This window comes from Cyclopterus lumpus, chromosome 14, assembly GCF_009769545.1.
Source record: "Cyclopterus lumpus isolate fCycLum1 chromosome 14, fCycLum1.pri, whole genome shotgun sequence".
Classification (NCBI taxonomy): Eukaryota; Metazoa; Chordata; class Actinopteri; order Perciformes; family Cyclopteridae; genus Cyclopterus; species Cyclopterus lumpus.
Genome location: NC_046979.1, coordinates 13,265,414 through 13,284,941, shown reverse-complemented (window position 1 = coordinate 13,284,941; position 19,528 = coordinate 13,265,414). Strand labels below are relative to the sequence as shown.

The following is a 19,528-nucleotide window of genomic DNA, read 5'->3' as shown; positions in this document are numbered from 1 at the left end:
CTCCTATATGCTTCTTTGTCATATTTAAAACGTATATATAATATCTAGAATGAGTGCCACCATTGTGGCAACATGTTGAACAAACTGAGACATATATAGCACAGCAAAGTTACACCTGATAAGAGAAAAGGCATGCTCATAGTGGAACAATATACAATCCTGAACAGAGGATTAAAGTCTGTTCAGTCTTTTCAGATTACAGCTTTTCAGTATCATTGAATAAGTTCAATTGCTTATATTGTTGACTCAGAGCGTTCCCCCCCTTAGACAGAGAAGCTGAAGCCGGGCCTGCACTCCAACGTCAGCCAACAATCCAACATCTATTCATAATGTGCAACAAGAAAAATCTGTCCTGTGTTGAGGAGGACGAGGGAGATAATGCTTCTCCACTAACTGGAGCTTTATAAAAAATAAGGAGGGTTTTACTCAACTAAAATCCGATCATTTAAAGCATTTCAGACTTCTGTATTCACATCCAACAAACATAAAACACTGATTGTTGTAAACATCTAGCGCCATGAAGGGATACACCCTCATCTGTTATGCTTCCTTGTGAGAAAATTCACACAGAACAGGCAACCCAGCTGCCAATCGAAAGTCTGCTAGTTATTTTTGAAGAATAAAAGTTTCTTTTAACATTTTTCTTATTAAGTCTTACAGAAATGGAAAAGGAGCTCTTGACAAAAGAGGCACACATTTACGACACCCTGCTTATTCATACAGATGGCAGTTTCACGACTGGACTGGCCTGCTCCAAACAAAGGAAACATAAATAATATTATTACACTATTAAGATTAGATAACAACATACATTGCTGCAGCATATACTTGTGAGATACCCATATAGCCTTGCCTTTAGTTGTAAAGATAAGTGAGATACAGATAATAAATCGGTAAAACATGTTTAATCAAAATACTGTGTGGACAAATACAAAGACATAACTACATTACCACGGCTTATTGACAGACAGGAGAAGAGTATAATCGTTTAATAATTAGCATATCCACTTTTAACCTGAGATATTCAGGAAACAGATTGGTTTTCATAGAATATGTTTATAGATTATAGATTATCTTGCCATAAAAATATAACCTCGGTGACCTTGAGTCATTGACCTGTAAATCCTCATCTCTGACGTCCAGCAGGTACACAGGACCTTGAGAAATAGTTCCAGGCCAAAATATTGAATATACATCACAATTATCAACATCAAAATAAGTCTCTACAACAAACCATCTGTACACGTAAAGTCTGTATACAGCCTCTCTGCAGAGTCAAACCTGACACAACAACAAACTCCCTCGGCAAAGAAACATCTTTTGCTCATAATATTCTTAACTCAGCTTCTCATACAGTATTTCTTCTATTCCAGTGCTGTCAAAACTGAATTATCCAACCATCTTACTGCGTGTCCACCTCAGCAGTCCCGGATTATACTTGGCCTAACGCTGCGATTCCTACTGGCATAACATAAAGAAAGCACTCTGCAAATGAGAGTGTCTTTGGATTAGTACATCACCTCCAAAACAGCCCCATTAAAGTATATATTGTCTACCTACTGACCAATAAATCAATGATGACACATCTAAGAACCAGCCAATCTGGTAAGACTACGCGTCTAGCAGAAAACAAAAGAATTGTTCTCCTACGCTACGCTACACTAATATTGTTAGGAGGAGGATTGGCTGCTGTAAAGGGTACGTTTGGTCCAGTGTTGGCAAATATTAGCATAATTCATGACTCCACTTGCTCTTGCTGAGGCTGCAGAATACTAACCGTCATTTTCAGTGAGGGCTCGCTCAGGAGTGCTGAGCATTGAAAAGGTCCTGAGGCGGAGGCAGGAGGCAGCTAGGACTGGAGGAAGGAGCTGATGGAGCTGATGAAATCTAAGGGTTTATCTGCGTGGATCCAGTGGCTCGCATCTGGGATGTACTGGATGTCAGCGTTAGGGAACAGCCTCTGGATTTCTGGGTAATCGTCGGAGCTGGATCAGGAGTGAAGACACGGGGGAGGAGACATTAGAATATCAAGCAAAACGAGGCGGTGTCAGGGGAAAAAGAGACACGAGGAAGATGAACAGTGAACGATGAAACACAGCTGGTGTGTTCACACATGGGGTTGCATCCAGTATAAATTAAAATTAATGAGTGACTTATCATTTTATCAGGCGTGTAGACATTATTATTATTATTTTACCTGGTTAAACTGTACATTTATTGTCATTATGTTTCTTTTATTGTATATGTATGCAGTTTATATTTATGGGGAAATACTTTCCAGTTTTGGTCACCTGTTGCAGATTGCCATCATTTAAAAAAATATGTGTCTGTACGTGAGAATTAACTCTTGAAAGTTGATTTAAATTATTCGTATGTATGTGAACAATTTAAATCAACTTTCAAGAGTTCATTCATGCTTCCAACGGTAAACGCCCACAATCTTTGAATTATCCAATCACAACCCTGGAACAAGCCACGCAGTGTGAAACGATCCTCCACAGAACTCAATTGCGTGACACCGTACAGTTTATAGTTTGAGTTCCTCGTTGGTTTTGTCTGAGGATCTGCGTGAAAACCAGTATATATAAAAAATATATTTAAAAAAAATATATGAATGTGATTGTTAGTTCCGTTTGTGGCTTAATCTGATTGATGGAAACGTTGCGCAGCAATAAATGTAAAAACATTGCGTCCCATAAAAAAAAATAAGCCATCCGTCTGTGGTGTTTCATACCTGATATAAGCAGAACTGGCTCCACCCAAAAACAATGTAGGTCTGTCATAGACTGTGTCAAAGCTGGGGAAGCTCATGATGTCTTCAAGGTGCGCTGCGATGGCCTCCAGGTTGACCCTCCAGGCATAGTGGCCATTCTGTTCCACCAGGTTAGTGAGCAGGAACTGACGCACTGAGCGCTCCTGAGGGAGGCAAAGTTAGTGATGAGACTGTTTTAAAAACAAATCAGTTTTTTTGTTTCACAGCTTGACTTTAAAGCAGCTACAATCCAGATTTTTATATTAAAGAATCTGTATTTGACATTCAGAGCATTAATATAGCAACAAACAACTAGTATCTAGATATAATGGAGTAGTGTCTACCTGAGCAGAGAATGACGTCACTCTCTCTTATTATGCAAGCTATCCTTGCTTAGTTTACATGGGCCACGCATGCTTTTAGTGCATGTTCACGCATGTCTCACTGGCTAACTCACCGCTCTCATACGGAGGTCACAGCTAATGACGCTGTTCCTGACCGACAGCGTCAACATAGAAGGGTAGAACCCCCCCAGATACACAACGTTAACCCTGTTTGCTGTGGGCCGTTGGCTTACTGTCGCCATGGTAAGAGCCACTGACAGCCAATGGAAACGCTCTCAATATCTTGCTCCTTTAACAATGGATCACACGACTACTTGTATGTGAAGGGGGTTGTTTGTAGAGACGAGATCACAGAGAAGTGTCTGCCAACGTGGCATTGTCACTCACAACTTTCAGCTCATCATTTTGGTTTTACAGCGCACAACTTAACTGTTTTGTTTCACTCTCACTGCTAGAATGTTGTTGTTTTGACTTCAGCAGGCAGCTCTAACAACTATATGATAAAAACTATAGGCTTCCAGCTCGGGACCAAACATCAGATAAATACACACACACACACAATATAATATAATATATAAAATTCATAAAGTTCTAGACAGAATAGTTAAAGCCATCTTCAAACTACGAGGGGTGAGCAGAGTCCTGACCTTGACTAAACTGCGCAGCTGATCCTCAGCCATCCTCCTGGCGGTGGAGCGTGGGATGTCGCTGGAGATCTTCACCTCCTGCATGGCCTGGATGTAATAGCGAAAGTTGGTGCGTGTGGTGGTCTGGGCTGGACTGATGTCCACTACCACCAGCCTCTCCACTAAACCAGACTGCAAACAGAGACAGATAGATTGGTGTGAACCGATCGGGAGAGAGATGCGATTGGGGGAAAATCAATGAGAAAATGGAAACCGGACAGCTAGTTGTGGCATGAAGACCAGATGAGGATTATAAGGTTCAGAGAGGACAGGGATGTAAAGTGGGAAAGCTCAGGTGACATCCAGCAGGAGGACTGCAGCGCCATCATTAAGTCATGGTGACTTCTCTCGGCTGCTAACCTGCGACAGGGCGGTCGTCATGGCCGTTTTCCCTCCCATGCTGTGGCCGATGAGGACACACTTCTCAATGTGCAGCTGGGCGAGGAGGTGCTTCAAATCATTGGTCATCGCTTCATAGGACAGCTCCAAACTGTGAGGGCTGTTGCCATGGTTACGGGCATCTACAGTCAGCACCTAACTGGACAAAGGACAGTTAGGACACTTGGAATCGGGGAAAGAGCCAACAGAGCAGAAACAAAAACACTTTTACGTCAGCTGTATTGGTTTTTTTTAGGCTTTGGCAACACAAACAAACACCGTATTGTGCACATTAGGTGATGAGTTTCCTCCAGCAAGCCAGAGGGCAGATTATCTCTCAGTATGTATTACAACTGTGCAGACTGGTGAGGAGTTGTATCACATGACTTCAGCACACTGGTCGATTGTGCATTCCAATGCCTGCTTTCGTAAGAGTGCTATTGTCAGGCTGCTGAGAACAAACTCAAACACATAAAGGTGCATTGTTTTTGGTGTAATAACACAGACGGGCATGATGTCTTCATCACTGCATTACCTTTCGGCCTGTGCGCTGCACCAAGGACTTCGCTATTGAGTGGAAGTTAGATTTGCTGCCAAAAAGGCCGTGAAGAAACACCAGGGGAGTGCTGTCCCCCTTCCCATCGAAGACATCATAGGTCAAGTTCACCGGGCTGAGGGACAGAAAAAGTGTGTGAGATATGTCACAACTACAGGAACAGTAATACATACAAGTTACAACACTCTGAAAACTGATTAATCTGGTAGGAAGGGGGAAATGCTGTCTTAATTGCTTCCACATATTTGCAGAGCACCTTGTTCGCCTACATTGACGGATTAAAACAGGATATAAAAGGGATACTATTCAAAGAGAAGAAGGCAGTGCCATCATTGTTCAATGGCATGTGACGTGTCTATTTGCAACTGTTCTGAATATACTGGTTCAACATTAGGAAAACCCACGTGTAGTAGAGAAACGTTGTTTTTAAATGTTTAAATAGGTTTTTAATGAATAAATAAATCACTTAACATTTGTGTATAATTTGGAAAAGTCATTGACTGCTAATGTAAATGTTCCACTCTAGATGGGCTACATTAGCACCTACAGAATACGTATATAAACTCTATAAACAGTCTTATGTGAAGCTTTAATATTCAAGATTTGAAGGTAAAAGGTGTTGACGCAACTCTATTAGGGTTGTGACGAACATTATTAATGAATCTGCTCAGTATTTTTTGGATCCTTCGTTTACTTACTCGGTCTTTAAAATGGGACAAAATAGTGAACAATGCAAATGACAGTTGCTGATAAACTGGGGTGGAAGCAACACTTTACATTTACTCTTGTTACTGTATCAAAGTCGCTCATTGTTTACTTGTAGACCAACATCGGTAATTCTACTTTTACTTCGCCCAGTTCATCACAGGTGTTGTTTCTCGCTCCATATCAAGTTGCACCTGTTACAGAGTGAGAACAAAAGTCACACGATAAATCAGCAGCTGCAGCCAAGAAGCCGCAGTAGGGCGAAGCTCCTCCACCTTCAGAGCGGTGACACTGCGGAAATGTTACTTTAGAAATGTCTGCATTCACGGGCTGCCCAGTTCACGGGTCTGGGCCCATTCCAGCGCAGTTAAATGAAGGATCACATACAGGGTGTGGTTCTACTCAGCAGGATTGTACCTCAGCACCTTCGGTGAGGACTCTGCTGTTTGGAACGGTTAAACCCTGATGCTTGAACACGATAGTTTGAGGAGCGGACTGGAGACATTATGCTTTGAGTCAATGAACGAGTAGAGAAGTTGAACCAGATTGTGAAGTGCCTCGAGTCCGTCATTCAGACGTCATTGTTTTAACTGTACATGGTCCCTTTTAAATAAAGATAGAATAATAAAAGACAAGTAAGTCCAACAACACACTGCTGAACTCTGAAGATGACTATGGCAAGACGTAGTGGCGTGTGTGTGTGTGTGTGTGTGTGTGTTAAAACTGTGCAACATCTGCTTGTCCAAAGATTTGTCTGATTTAATTATTGTGAGGCCACACAAAAAGGCAGTTGTATATTTGAAATACACATTTTATGTATAATGCATCAGTTGTCTGCACAGACTAGAGGGCCCGTCTGTTTGGACGAAATGGGACTTGTTGCTGATGTTCAATTTGTGTACAAGTTGATATTTAATGCAATCTAGTTTGTAGCCTACTCCTTAATTTAACAGTAGTTTTACATCACATTGTATACATACAATTTAACTAAACTACTTTAGTACATTGTAAGTACTTTTGCAGGAGTACACCGTCTTTAGAATACCAGTGCATTATAATATTGTAGTACACTCCCCTCTGCTAATATATGAGATTGACTACCCCTCAACAGTAATGTGGTGGACACTTTTCTCAGTATAAAATCAATATCACAGACATTAGGTTGAAACCAGTTCCAACAGAAACCTCCCAGTGTCACATAAATATAGGATTTATTGAAAGAGGGGTCGTATTAGACAGCATTCATTTTAGCTAGGTTTGGCAGCTTAGCGTACATGTAGCATCACTAAATATGACTCCAATCATCGTCTTGTATAATACCCAAATACAATAAAGCGTGAGACATATAATCCATAACTAAAGCCCCCCTTTTGATATCGCGCTACTGCGGTGACGCCTCTTGCTAACCGTCTGAATGTCATTTGTGTAAACTGTATAAAGTTAACGGTCATGTTAGCTCATAGAGAAACAAAGACACGGAGAATCCTTTCCAACGGAACCGGCCGCGTTAAAAGATAAACATCGAGCCGTCCACGCAGCACCATCACACCGCACAGAGGGCATCAGTTAGCCGGGGAGCTAGCAGGGATACCTGGATGAGCTCGCTGCCCGGACCGTGAGAGCCACCGGGGCCACCGGGGCCCCCCCACACACGTCCTGCTGACCGGGGAACAAGCGGCATGACGGCCGCAGCCTGAGCAGTCCTCTGTGGAGCAGGCGGCAGAAAGCACTCATCGCAGCTTATACTCCGTTACCGGGCGATCGACGAACCGCATGTGCGTTTCAAAACGGCCACAATGACAGCGGAGACTCAGAGAGTGAGCACGGAGCGCCCGGAGGTCGAGGAGATTGAAGGGAGCTTCGCTTCGGTCTGTGAACAGCTGATGCTGCGTCATGACGTACCACGCACAATATTTTCTAATGCGTATTTCCCTGAGTTTAGTCTGTCAGGCTGTATTATGCTGTATTATGCGCATAACCCTGTCACAAAAATATACCATTATATATATATATATATATAAATAATGGTATAATGGTATAATGGTATATTTCTGGTATATTTTTATGTATATATTGGTATATTTTTATGTATATATATATATTTATGTTATATATTTTTATGTATATATATACATACAAATATATAATGTTGTGTATATATACTGTATATGTATGCTCTCACCTCAGGGTTCTATGCTCTGACCAAATGTTCTATTCTCTGACATCAGGGTTCTATTCTCTGACCAAAATGTTCTATTCTCTGACCTCAAGGTTCTGACCTCACGGTTCTATTCTCTGACCAAAATGTTATATTCTCTGACATCAGGGTTCTATTCTCTGACCAAAATGTTATATTCTCTGACCTCAAGGTTCTGACCTCACGGTTCTATTCTCTGACCAAAATGTTATATTCTCTGACTAGGGTTCTTTCTCTGACCTCGTGGTTCTATTCTCTGACCTCATGGTTCTATACTCTGACCTCAGGGTTCTATTCTCTGACCTCATGGTTCTATGCTCTGACCTCAGGGTTCTATGCTCTGACCAAAATGTTCTATATTTTCTGATCTCAAGGTTCTATTCTTTGACCTCAGGCTTCTATTCTCTGACCTCATGGTTATATGCTCTGACCTCATGGTTCTATCCTCTGACCTCAGGGTTCTATGCTCTGACCAAAATGTTATATATGTTCTGACCTCAAGGTTCTGACCTCAGGGTTCTATGCTCTGACCAAAATGTTCTATATGTTCTGACCTCATGGTTCTATGCTCTGACCTCAGGGTTCTATGCTCTGACCAAAATGTTCTATTTTCTGACCTCAAGGTTCTGACCTCAGGGTTCTATGCTCTGACAAACATGTTATATTCTCTGACCTCAGGGTTGTATGCTCTGACCAAAATGTTCTATATTTTCTGACCTCAAGGTTCTATTCTTTGACCTCAGGCTTCTATTCTCTGACCTCATGGTTCTATGCTCTGACCTCATGGTTCTATGCTCTGACCTCATGGTTCTATGTTCTGACCTCAGGGTTCTATTCTCTGACCTCATGGTTCTATGCTCTGACCTCATGGTTCTATGCTCTGACCTCATGGTTCTATGTTCTGACCTCAGGGTTCTATTCTCTGACCTCATGGTTCTATGCTCTGACCTCATGGTTCTATGCTCTGACCTCAGGGTTCTATGCTCTGACCAAAATGTTATATATGTTCTGACCTCAAGGTTCTGACCTCAGGGTTCTATGCTCTGACCAAAATGTTCTATTTTCTGACCTCAAGGTTCTGACCTCAGGGTTCTATGCTCTGACAAACATGTTCTATTCTCTGACCACATGGTTCTATGCTCTGACCAAAATGTTCTATATTATCTGACCTCAAGGTTCTATTCTTTGACCTCAGGCTTCTATTCTCTGACCTCATGGTTCTATGCTCTGACCTCATGGTTCTATGCTCTGACCTCAGGGTTCTATGCTCTGACCAAAATGTTATATATGTTCTGACCTCAAGGTTCTGACCTCAGGGTTCTATGCTCTGACAAACATGTTCTATTCTCTGACCACATGGTTCTATGCTCTGACCAAAATGTTCTATATTTTCTGACCTCAAGGTTCTATTCTTTGACCTCAGGCTTCTATTCTCTGACCTCATGGTTCTATGCTCTGACCTCAGGGTTCTATGCTCTGACCAAAATGTTCTATGCTCTGACCTCAGGGTTCTATTCTCTGACCAAAATGTTTTCTGAAAAGGGTTTTCTGATCTCAGGGTCATATGCTCTGTATAATAAGTTTTTTCATAGCCTTATTTGGTTTATGTTAATTTCAAACGACCCTAGACATGGATTTTGATTTTTGATTTGTTAAATATGGTTGTAGTCAACACACGTTCTTTCTTATATGCATGCACTTTGCATTTGGACAATAAAAGAGGAGGAAAAAGCAGCACCAAAGTGCAAATATACACGTTGCTTTGTTGAGCCACTAGGTGGCGCCAGAGCGGCACGATGTGGGCTACAACTTCTCTTCCTCAACAAAATGACAACCTTAATGCACTGAATGGAGCTGCTCCCACTGTAAGAACAGCTGGCCGTAGATAATCAGGTCTTTCATTGCCTTGGAGAGTACCCACACGTCTGTAGTGGTCGATGTTTAACTCAACAAGCTGCTCCTGCATTGTGAAAAAAGCTAAAACCCCACGTTATGTTTGGGACTGCTGCTGCTTTGCATATGGTTTCACACTGTACATCAGGAGAGTTTACTTATGTGTATTGTATTTTATAACTTGTTTTGTATTATTTTGTATAGTGCTTATGTGCACAGCTCTTGTCATGTGCAGGAACATACAAACAAGCAGACTATGGGCCCGGAGAGCCTGGCCTCCCTTGCAAACATGCATTGCTATGGGAGAGGTGTCTGCTGGGATAAAGCCTGCTGTGAGCTGTCACCATAGTGACTGCATGAGACAGAGGCCGGGGGGAGCGCACAGTACACATTCAACTGAGGAGAAATGGGAATTGGTGGATTTTTTTCCATTCAACATTGTGCCAAAGCTCCAGTTTTCCTTAAACCAAGTATTACATAGAACCAGCACCATGTTTCTAATGCCAATGGACCCATGTCAACAATATCTTGAATCTTAATTGATTCAATTATTTTAAATGCTGGATTTAATAAAAAAAATATATATTTAAGTTAGTTCTAACTGCTTTGTATTAACAACCAGTTGGAAAATTGCAACCCGATTTAGTGTTTATACAATTAAAAATATGACGAAATACATACAATATATGAGCCATATCCATTTAAAACTACAATTAAAAAAAATGTAAATGGCTTTATGCAGGAGAGGAAGGAGGCCAATTGTTTAGAACACAAATCAAAAGACTGTTTATGACTGAATATTGAATAAAACCATTGTAAAGTTAGACAGAGATTGTTTAAAGTTATAGTTGTCCTTCCATTTGACTTGAAGGTGGCTGACATGTCACCTCTGCCCTCCGTCCCTGAGTACTGTGGTGTTACTTCTTGACGGTGTAATGAAGCTGAGCAGCAGACAGCCAACGTCAGCTCTTCTTCATGCTACACCGAGCACAGCAACGACAGTCTTTGTTCTCAACCTGCTCTTTTCAAAGTGCATGCACACGCACACACGCATGACAAGCAGGTCAGTGATGTGGTTTTTTCTAGTTTTTTAACTATAAGAAAAACATCAGGATTGATTTAAACATCTCATTCTATGAAGAAAGTAAATGAAAAGTATATTTGCCCAGTTTGACTACCAAACTTATAATGGAGGATTGACTTGTTGTTGTTCCTAATACATACATGTACATATATAGGGGTAGATTGTCTATTGTGAAGAGATATGGAGACAGAAAACTTGGACTTTATTTTCATAGAGACTGATTAATCAAAACAATGATGCTCTTTTAGTTGACACTCTTAAATTGTCCCATATATGCAGCATGTTTCTATTTCATTTCATGTTATTGGACCGGGACAATAGTTAACTAAAAGAACAAAAGGATACTTTTCACCAGTTGTCTGGACAGATGTTTGAAAAGCACCCTACAAATAAAATAAAATAACATCTTTTCTAATTGATATCTACTACATAATATATACGCACCCGATAGTATAGTACACTGTAATAACCAATACACATACTGTATTTAAGCAACAGTCCATACAAAGGAAAGTACTAGAGAGGGATAATACGGGGAGTCATTTATTTTATATTGAGTAAACTTTATAAACCACAGAGCGAGACGATGAAATCTTAAACACTGTTTCAGCAGAAGAAGCTGTGTATGATCATTTACTAAACTGTCACATAAACCTCCAATGAAATATGACGCTGTCGTGTATTAAGTCATGATGTGTAGCCACAAACAACCCAAAGTGTAACATTGAGTGCAGACTGTCGTCCCAAAAACATTCAGAATCTTTAAACCAAAGTGAAGATCACAGAAGTTGAACAGGTTGAATAAATGTACTTCAACAGGAGTGTTGAAGAGTGTTGACTCACACTGGCCTCTCCTGGTATCAGTGACGGGTCACTGCTGGTTTACAATACAAAGGATCTTAACTTCTGCTTCTCTGATACTTCTGCTTTCACTGGTGCGCTGGGACAGTTTCAATGACTATTTTAACCAATATGTTTTCATTTAGATTGTATTCCGAGATATTCAGTTTGTCAGGATCTGTAGTGTTGTTTCGTGTTTCCTGTCTTATTTTGAAGTCCTTGTCTCTCGTGTCCTCTGTTTCTCTTCACTTCCTGTCCCTGTGATTGTCTGCCCTGTTCCTGATTGTTTCCTCCTGTGTCCAATCACCTGCACCAGCCCTCTGTATTTAAGTCCTGTTCATGTCATTCCCCTTTGTCGGTTCGTCTTGTCTAGATCGTGGAAGATCTTGTGTGCATGTTTTGTATCCTGGTTTTTTGGAATCCTGTTTAGCAATAAAGGTTGCTTTTCCATCGTTGACGGCGTTTGGGTCCTGTGTTCCAAGCTGCACATAACAGAACGAACCGACCAAGAATGGACCCAGCCTACAACTCCTTCGAAGGGACCCGCTTGGCCTATGGGGGCCCTCGTAGCCTCCAGAAAGGGAACTACAACCCCCATAGGGTCTCGGCACCAAACCCCTTCGAAGGGACCCGCTTGGCCTATGGGGGCCCTCGTAGCCTCCAGAAGGGGAACTACAACCCCCATAGGGTCTCGGCACCAGACCCCTTCAACGGGACCCGTTTGGCTTATGGGGGGCCTCGTAGCCCCAGGGGCAGAGGTCACCCAGGCCCAGCCCCGGAGTGGGGGGCGCAAACCTCCGGACCGCGTCGGTGGAGGGTTCCGGCTGCCGCCTCTGTGCCGCAGACTACTCCGGTTCCCGCAGTCGCCTCCGTGCTGCAGCCCTCGCCTGTTCCTGTTGCCGCCTCCGTGTTCCGGCCAACCCCAACTTCCTGGGACCTATTGGACTTCCGGCCGGCCCTTGCTTCCTTTGCCTTGTCCCAGGACGCTTTCCGGGACATGATGGAGTCCCTCCAGGCGTTAGACAGGGTCCTGCTTCGGCCGCAGTCCCCGCCGGTTCCTGCCGATGCGGTCCCGTCGGCGCCTCGGCCGACCCCAGCTCCTCGTGTCCCGTCGGCGCCTCGGCCGATCCCAGCTCCTCGTGTCCTGTCGTCGCCCCGGCCGATCCCAGCTCCTCGTGTCCTGTCGGCGCCCCGGCCGACTCCAGCTCCCCGTGTCCTGTCGGCGCCTCGGCCGATCCCAGCTCCTCGTGTCCTGTCGGCGCCCCGGCCGACTCCAGCTCCCCGTGTCCTGTCGGCGCCCCGGCCGACCCCAGCTCCCTGTGTCCCGTCGGCGCCCCGGCCGACCCCAGCTCCTCGTGTCCCGTCGGCGCCTCGGCCGACCCCAGCTCCTCGTGTCCCGTCGGCGCCTCGGCCGATCCCAGCTCCTCGTGTCCCGTCGGCGCCCCGGCCGACCCCGGCTCCTCGTGTCCCGTCGCCGCCCCGGCCGTCCCCGGCTCCCCTTGTCCTGTCGCCGCCCCGGCAGACCCCGATTCCCCGGGTCACGTCGCCGCCCCGGCAGACCCCAGTTCCCCGGGTCACGTCGCCGCCCCGGCCGACTCAGGCTCCCTGTGTTCGGTCGCCACCCTGGCCGCTTCCTTTGACACGACCTACGGCTCCAGAGCCCGGTTCCCCTGAGCCCGGTTTTCCGGAGTCCGTCTGTCCGTCTGGTGACCGTCCTTCTGCCCGTCCCCCGGAGCAGGTCTATGTGCCTGGTGGCCATCCTCCTGTCCGTCCCCCAGAGCCCTTCCGTCCGCCTGGTGGTCGCCCTTCTGCCCGTCCCCCGGAGCAGGTCAGTCCTCCTGGTGGCCGTCCTCCTGCCCGTCCTCCGGAGCAGGTCAGTCCTCCTGGTGGTCGTCCTCCGGCCCGTCCCCCGGACTTCTTCTGCCAGGCTTTTGGTCCCGCCTCCGGCTCCCCTCCACCCACCCTGGGGGACTGTGTTGGGTCGTCTGGAATCCGCCCCTTGAGGGGGGGGTTATGTCAGGATCTGTAGTGTTGTTTCGTGTTTCCTGTCTTATTTTGAAGTCCTTGTCTCTCGTGTCCTCTGTTTCTCTTCACTTCCTGTCCCTGTGATTGTCTGCCCTGTTCCTGATTGTTTCCTCCTGTGTCCAATCACCTGCACCAGCCCTCTGTATTTAAGTCCTGTTCATGTCATTCCCCTTTGTCGGTTCGTCTTGTCTAGATCGTGGAAGATCTTGTGTGCATGTTTTGTATCCTGGTTTTTTGGAATCCTGTTTAGCAATAAAGGTTGCTTTTCCATCGTTGACGGCGTTTGGGTCCTGTGTTCCAAGCTGCACATAACACAGTTTTTTTTAAAAAGGGCCTTAATATTAATGAATGGCGAGAAAGGTCGAGATGTTTATTTAAAAAAGCTAAACTCCACTAGTGTATGATATTGACCTTACTGTTTTAACAAATTGCAAATATGGACATAATAAATCTAAGGGGCCTTTTCTTTGTATATTGTGGCATTTATATTTCTAAATGTTTATGTATATATATTAACATAAATACATTTTCCTGGAAAAGTTATTTCTCTGACAGGATGTCAGTATCCTGATATCAAAACGGAGTGAGTATTTATTTTATATCTGTGTTGTGATATAAACGGTAATACCAAAATATGTCTGCCCAATTAGTCACTATTTTAGTATTTCACAACAGCTCAGATTTATCTGTATTTACAGATATAAATAGTTTGAAGACTTTTCAGTCATTAAGTCATAAAAGACTTCCTGATAAAAGCTTCAGAATGATCAGCATCGAGGAAAGGAATGTTCTGCTTTCAGGAAACTGAAGTCAGCGCACAACGACCTCATCTCAAAACTGGAGACCCTCTTGCGATGCGATCACACCAGACGCAATGCCAAATGTAGCCACTGGTGGGGCAAAGCTTTGTCTCTGATGGATCACAGCATTCCTTATTACCAGAGAGACCTGCATCTTTATTTCAAAATAGAAGATTTAGAGCAAATTTATGCTACAAACATCCACAAAAAAAGAGAATATTTTCTATCACTAAAATGTGATGTGAAATTGATATATAGATTATTGTGTTTTTGCTTATCTTATCTTACACCTTGTGTGGTAGTAACCACATCTCCTCTGACTCCTTTAGGCTTTGTAATGAATAATAATATCTAAAATGTTTTTTGACCCACGGCTGATGAAGAGTTTGCAACAGATAGTTTATCTGCTTTACACAACTTTACAATCCATCAGTCAGCAAGGTTAAAGAAATCTGTGATAACCTGGGCTCATACTTTCTAGAGTCTCTATCAGGTACCTGTTGGACTTTGCTTTTGGGTCCTCATCTTGTTTGTCAGAAATCAACTGTCAACACTTCACGTGTTCCTGCTGGAAAGAGAAGTTGACATTCAAATGTTCAATCAATAACATCTGTGGACTCAGTGGCCTTTATTCTCTTGTCATAACTCCTTTTTTCTGCCATGTCATTCAGCTCTAGTTCTCACTTTGTTCAGCTACGGATCTACAATGCAGTGATGAAATCCCTTGTTTTATTTCTTATTTTTCCTTCATATTTAATTATTTGAATGTATGCTTAAGCTCATTAAAGGTACCCCGTGTTTTGACCACTAGGAGCGCTATGGAGCAATGTTTGTATCGTACACGCAGGGATGATACTGGAATTTAGGTTCGTTTGTTAGCACTAACATGTTACTAATGGATTTTTTCATTATTCATGTAATACATTTTTAAACAATTGTGAAAAAATGCCATTCCAGTTAACTAACCAACCAGCCAACATGCATACCATGATTGGTGACTTTCTTGTATATTAGTGGACAGAGATTATTCTATGGACAGAGGAGGTTGCAACAGATTCTCACCCCAAACTAAATAAACTTCCGTCTTCACAGGAAGTTAGGGTAGATAACAAAACAGGAAATGTCAAACGAGTCACGTGACTTGCGATTAACAACAATAATGACTTCAAATAATGCCCATCTTGTGTTGACTATCTCACTCTTTATACTTCATCTAATAAAGGTTATTGACACCATTTAGCACTTATTTCTGTCAACATGGTCTTTGTGATTACCGGGGAATGGCGAGGTGTGTGGATGTGATGGTCGAGAACGGCCTTTGAAGGCTAATTAAGTGCATTTGTTTTTATATATTTATTTTACATTTATTTATTTACATTTACATTACAAGGCTGTGAAATGTTGTCTCTAGTTTAAACCCTCATGTGATGTTTCCTGACTCATCAACAAAGACAATGTTGATATGTATTAGTCATTCAACCACATCCTGTTGTACCTACCCAACAGTGACACAACAACATTATGGTTTAATTCATATTAATTGATTAGCAATATCTACTTATTATTATTTTAATTTTAGAACTAATATGTAAAAACTAAGTATTACATTTACATTAGACTTGTACATTTGTAGTTCAATAAGTTGTTTATCAGTTTGTCAAATATTCAAAAATATTTTTTTGTCAAAACTATTGGGACAAGGTTGCGTAATTCTTTTTCTGTTTTAGTTTTCAGGCTGAACTCTTTGACAGGTGTATGGCAGCCAAAACAAAGCCTACAATGCTCCACCGAAGCATTATTAAGAGCTAAACTGAGAGATGAATAAACTCACCCGTAACGCTGGCTAAACAAAGAGCCCAACTCCCAAAGCCCAACCCTACTTTAAGCTTTTTAAACTATTTGACTGATGCTTGTTTGGTTGGTGGCACATATGCTTCGTGAAATCTCTCCTAAATTCTTCAACTCTAAATCCGCTTTTCTTGATCAATGAAAAAGAACTGAAGCAACCCACATACTTCTTAGTTTGACTTTTATTAAAATCTTCCACACATTTGAAATTCAAGCCTATACATTTAAACATTTAACAAAGCATTTATATTATAAATCTGCTCTTTTACAATGTTTGGCCACTAAAGTATAAAATAATGTTAAAGTGAACACACAATCCTAATAACAGGAGATGGATATGCATTAATGAAATATTTGATAGATATAGATCACAAAACATATCCTTTTGATGTTGAAACAGCTGTAGTCATATTGCCTCAGGCTGTCTCACACACCCAGACACACACAAACACACACACACACACACACACGTACACACACAAAAACACACGCACACGCACGCACACACACACACACACACTCACACACACACAGGACCTTTGGCTCTTTGTTTGACAGCAGATCATACGGATGATATCAGATGATAAAGATAGATGTAAAAACTAAAAACAATATAAATCTATTACACACACAGTGGAGTGTTAGAATACATTTCAAATACATTTTATTACTGAAATATAAAATAAACGTGCATGTATAGACACATAAAAAGTCTCTGTGTCACAACTGAAACTGTCTTTTCTATGTCCGTAAACAGTGAGGAGGGAGATAACGTTGCTACCTGGGGCCATATCATGGATCCATCTTTAGTTTCAATCTCAGTAGAAACTCTCCTAAGCAAATATACATGCAAAGCACACACACACACACACACACGCACACACACACACACACACACACACACACACACACACATACAGACACACACTGAACAATCGCACATTCAAATCTATGTAAAATGAGAGCGAGCTTTTCCTCGTCATTGTCAGCGACACACACCATTTTAAATAAAGGTTTCACTGAAACACGACACCAGCAGGCCGACAGCTAATGAGATAGCAACACACACTCGAGAAGAAGGGTTTCAGATTCAGAAAATGCCACAGAAGTTAAAGCATAAATACAACAAGTTATTATTCACTGGAAAACAGGCTCTAATGTTCATATACAGAACATGGGAGCGTCCTTAACAAGACACACCTGCTGCATGAAGCAGAGCAAAACTTTAAAGTTCAAAGATAAAGCAGAAAATTCTATATTTGTACACACATCTTCATTTCGGAGTCTTTTTGTGGGGTTCACCCTGTGGTTTTAGACAAAAAAATACAAAGACACACAAAAACAAACATCAAACTTTCAGACACTTGTGTTCAGACATAGTCTTTCCTGTCGTACGCTCCACCTGCACTGGTGCTGCGCGGGGCGGTGTAGGCCATCCGGGGCGGCTTGTACTTCTTCTCCTTTGGCGGGCAGCTGCTGCACAGCATCGCCCCACCAATCAGGAGCAGGGCGGCCGCCCCCCAGCCGATGTAGAGCGATGCCCCAATCTCCCTCTTCTGCGTGCTGCTCAGGAGCGGGTTGTAGAAATTCTGGATGATGACGCTGGCCGTCCAGCTAACGGGGATGAGGACCAAAAGGCCGCCGAGGATAAAGAAGATTCCAGCAATGATCATCACTTTGGCTTTGGACGACTCGTGTTCGATGCAGTTGGTGCACTTTGCCCCGACAATGGAAATCATGACCCCCAGCACCCCGAGTATGATGGCGATGATCATCATTGCTCGGGAGGCCTGCAGCTCCCGTGGCAGGGCCAGCATCGAGTCGTAGATCTTGCACTGCATCTGGCCGGTGCTCTGGGTCACACAGTTCATCCATAAACCCTCCCAGATGGTCTGAGCAGTGATGATGTTGGCTCCGATGAAAGCCGTCACCCTCCACATTGGCAGGGCGCACGTAACTATTGCAATGATAAAACCAATCACTCCAAGGGCAATGCCCACGATCTCCATGCCCATTGACATGCTGGCTCTTGGTCTGATGACAGAACTAAATTTAAATGGAGATTTTCCAACAAACCTTTCAGATTACAGAGAAGGTCCTTCTCCCCGGTTGTTCTGGCGTCCTTGAAAAGTGCGAGCACCTGTAAGAGGGTGTGATGTTGCTATGAGAGGCCGCCACAGAAACAAGAGCTCCTTTATACCTCAGGGGAGTGAGGAGGAGTGAGGAGGAGTCCCCCGGTGATGATGTCAAAAGGAGGCTGCCTTCACAAAAAAAAGAGAAGAAGAAAACACCACCTGTGCACATATAGTGGAGGAGGGGAGCTGGAGGCAGGGCGAGTGAGGAGGGATGTGATGGTGGGAGGGTGTGTCTGTGGTTGGTGGGGGTTGGTTACCATTAAGATGGCTGTCTCTTGAGAAAGGGGAACGAGAAGTTCTGTTTATTAACCACAGTGCAGAACGGAGAGGTAGCTTCAGCCTCTGGCTATACTTGAAAAGTGCGTTGTGAGTAAGCATGGAAACATAAACACACGCACACACAACGGTGCAAACAACGGTGCAAACACACACTCAGACTAATGATACTAATGATCCCTCTGATACTAATGACTTTTCGTTACTTCCTGGTTCCAGTCTTGAAACAGTCAGGATTTGGTGTTAGGGAAACAATCCCAGAAGCTCTGGTGGAAACCGGAATGACTGCACCCAGAGCAAATATGAGCAGGGAGAAAACATAACAGACGGATTCTCTGACACCTTTAGCATACAGACAGCGGGATCTTCTCAGTATCGGTTAAACTCTTTACTCTGAACAAATGATTCCTGTGTTGTGTATAACGGAAGAAAAAAACTAATTACTTGTGGTATTATGTGAATCCATGTTGAAGATTAAACACAACTTTACATTTACTAAATTTGGAAAGTAAGGATTTGTCTTTTTTGCTCTGTGAAAACGTTAAATAACATTTGTGTTTAAAAGCTAAAGGAATGAGAGCATCGAAACTGTCAGAGTCAGCTTGTTATTAAATGCAAATCCAATTTAAGTCAGGAAGCTAGACATTTTGTCAGGCATTAAAAGTTTGACAATGTTCAGGATTGGAAGATAAAGGATTTTAGTGGGGCGACTGTGGGTCAGTGGTCAGTGGTTAGCATGCCCGTCTTTCAATCAGGGGGTTTGCGGTTCAATCCCCGCCCCGCCCTAGTTGATGTGTCCTTGAGCAAGACACTTAACCCTGCATTGTTCCCTGTAGCTGTGTCTTCAGTGTATGAATGTAACATGATTGTAAGTCGCTTTGGATAAAAGTGTCAGCTAAATGACATGTAAAAGTAATAGTAATTTTATCACAGATCACAATAAAAAACTAAACAATAAATGGACAGTGGTAATTCTTTATTATAGGGATAATCGTGAATATATTGAGAG

General features: G+C 43.0%; 2 protein-coding genes across 3 annotated transcripts; both read right to left on the bottom strand.

Moving 5' to 3' along the window:
• Positions 1–890: 890 nt before the first annotated feature.
• Positions 891–7,295, bottom strand: abhd11 (abhydrolase domain containing 11). The gene is made up of 6 exons (XM_034550971.1): positions 7,013–7,295; positions 4,696–4,831; positions 4,143–4,316; positions 3,744–3,914; positions 2,735–2,916; positions 891–1,985 (listed from the first exon to the last, which is right to left on the bottom strand). Exons 1-6 carry the CDS (start codon positions 7,153–7,155, stop codon positions 1,850–1,852), a joined length of 942 nt encoding a protein of 313 aa, XP_034406862.1. The 5' UTR covers positions 7,156–7,295; the 3' UTR covers positions 891–1,849.
• Positions 7,296–16,287: 8,992 nt separating this feature from the next.
• On the bottom strand, positions 16,288–18,302 carry LOC117743143 (claudin-3-like). 2 transcript variants are annotated; one of them, XM_034550936.1, is made up of 2 exons: positions 18,185–18,302; positions 16,288–18,065 (listed from the first exon to the last, which is right to left on the bottom strand). In XM_034550936.1, the coding sequence occupies exon 2, from the start codon at positions 18,046–18,048 to the stop codon at positions 17,479–17,481; it is 570 nt and encodes a 189-aa protein (XP_034406827.1). In that variant the 5' UTR covers positions 18,049–18,065; positions 18,185–18,302; the 3' UTR covers positions 16,288–17,478. The 2 variants fall into 2 exon arrangements, with proteins under 2 accessions (XP_034406827.1, XP_034406826.1); XM_034550935.1 differs by having other exon boundaries at positions 16,288–18,284.
• Between the last annotated feature and the right edge of the window lie 1,226 nt (positions 18,303–19,528).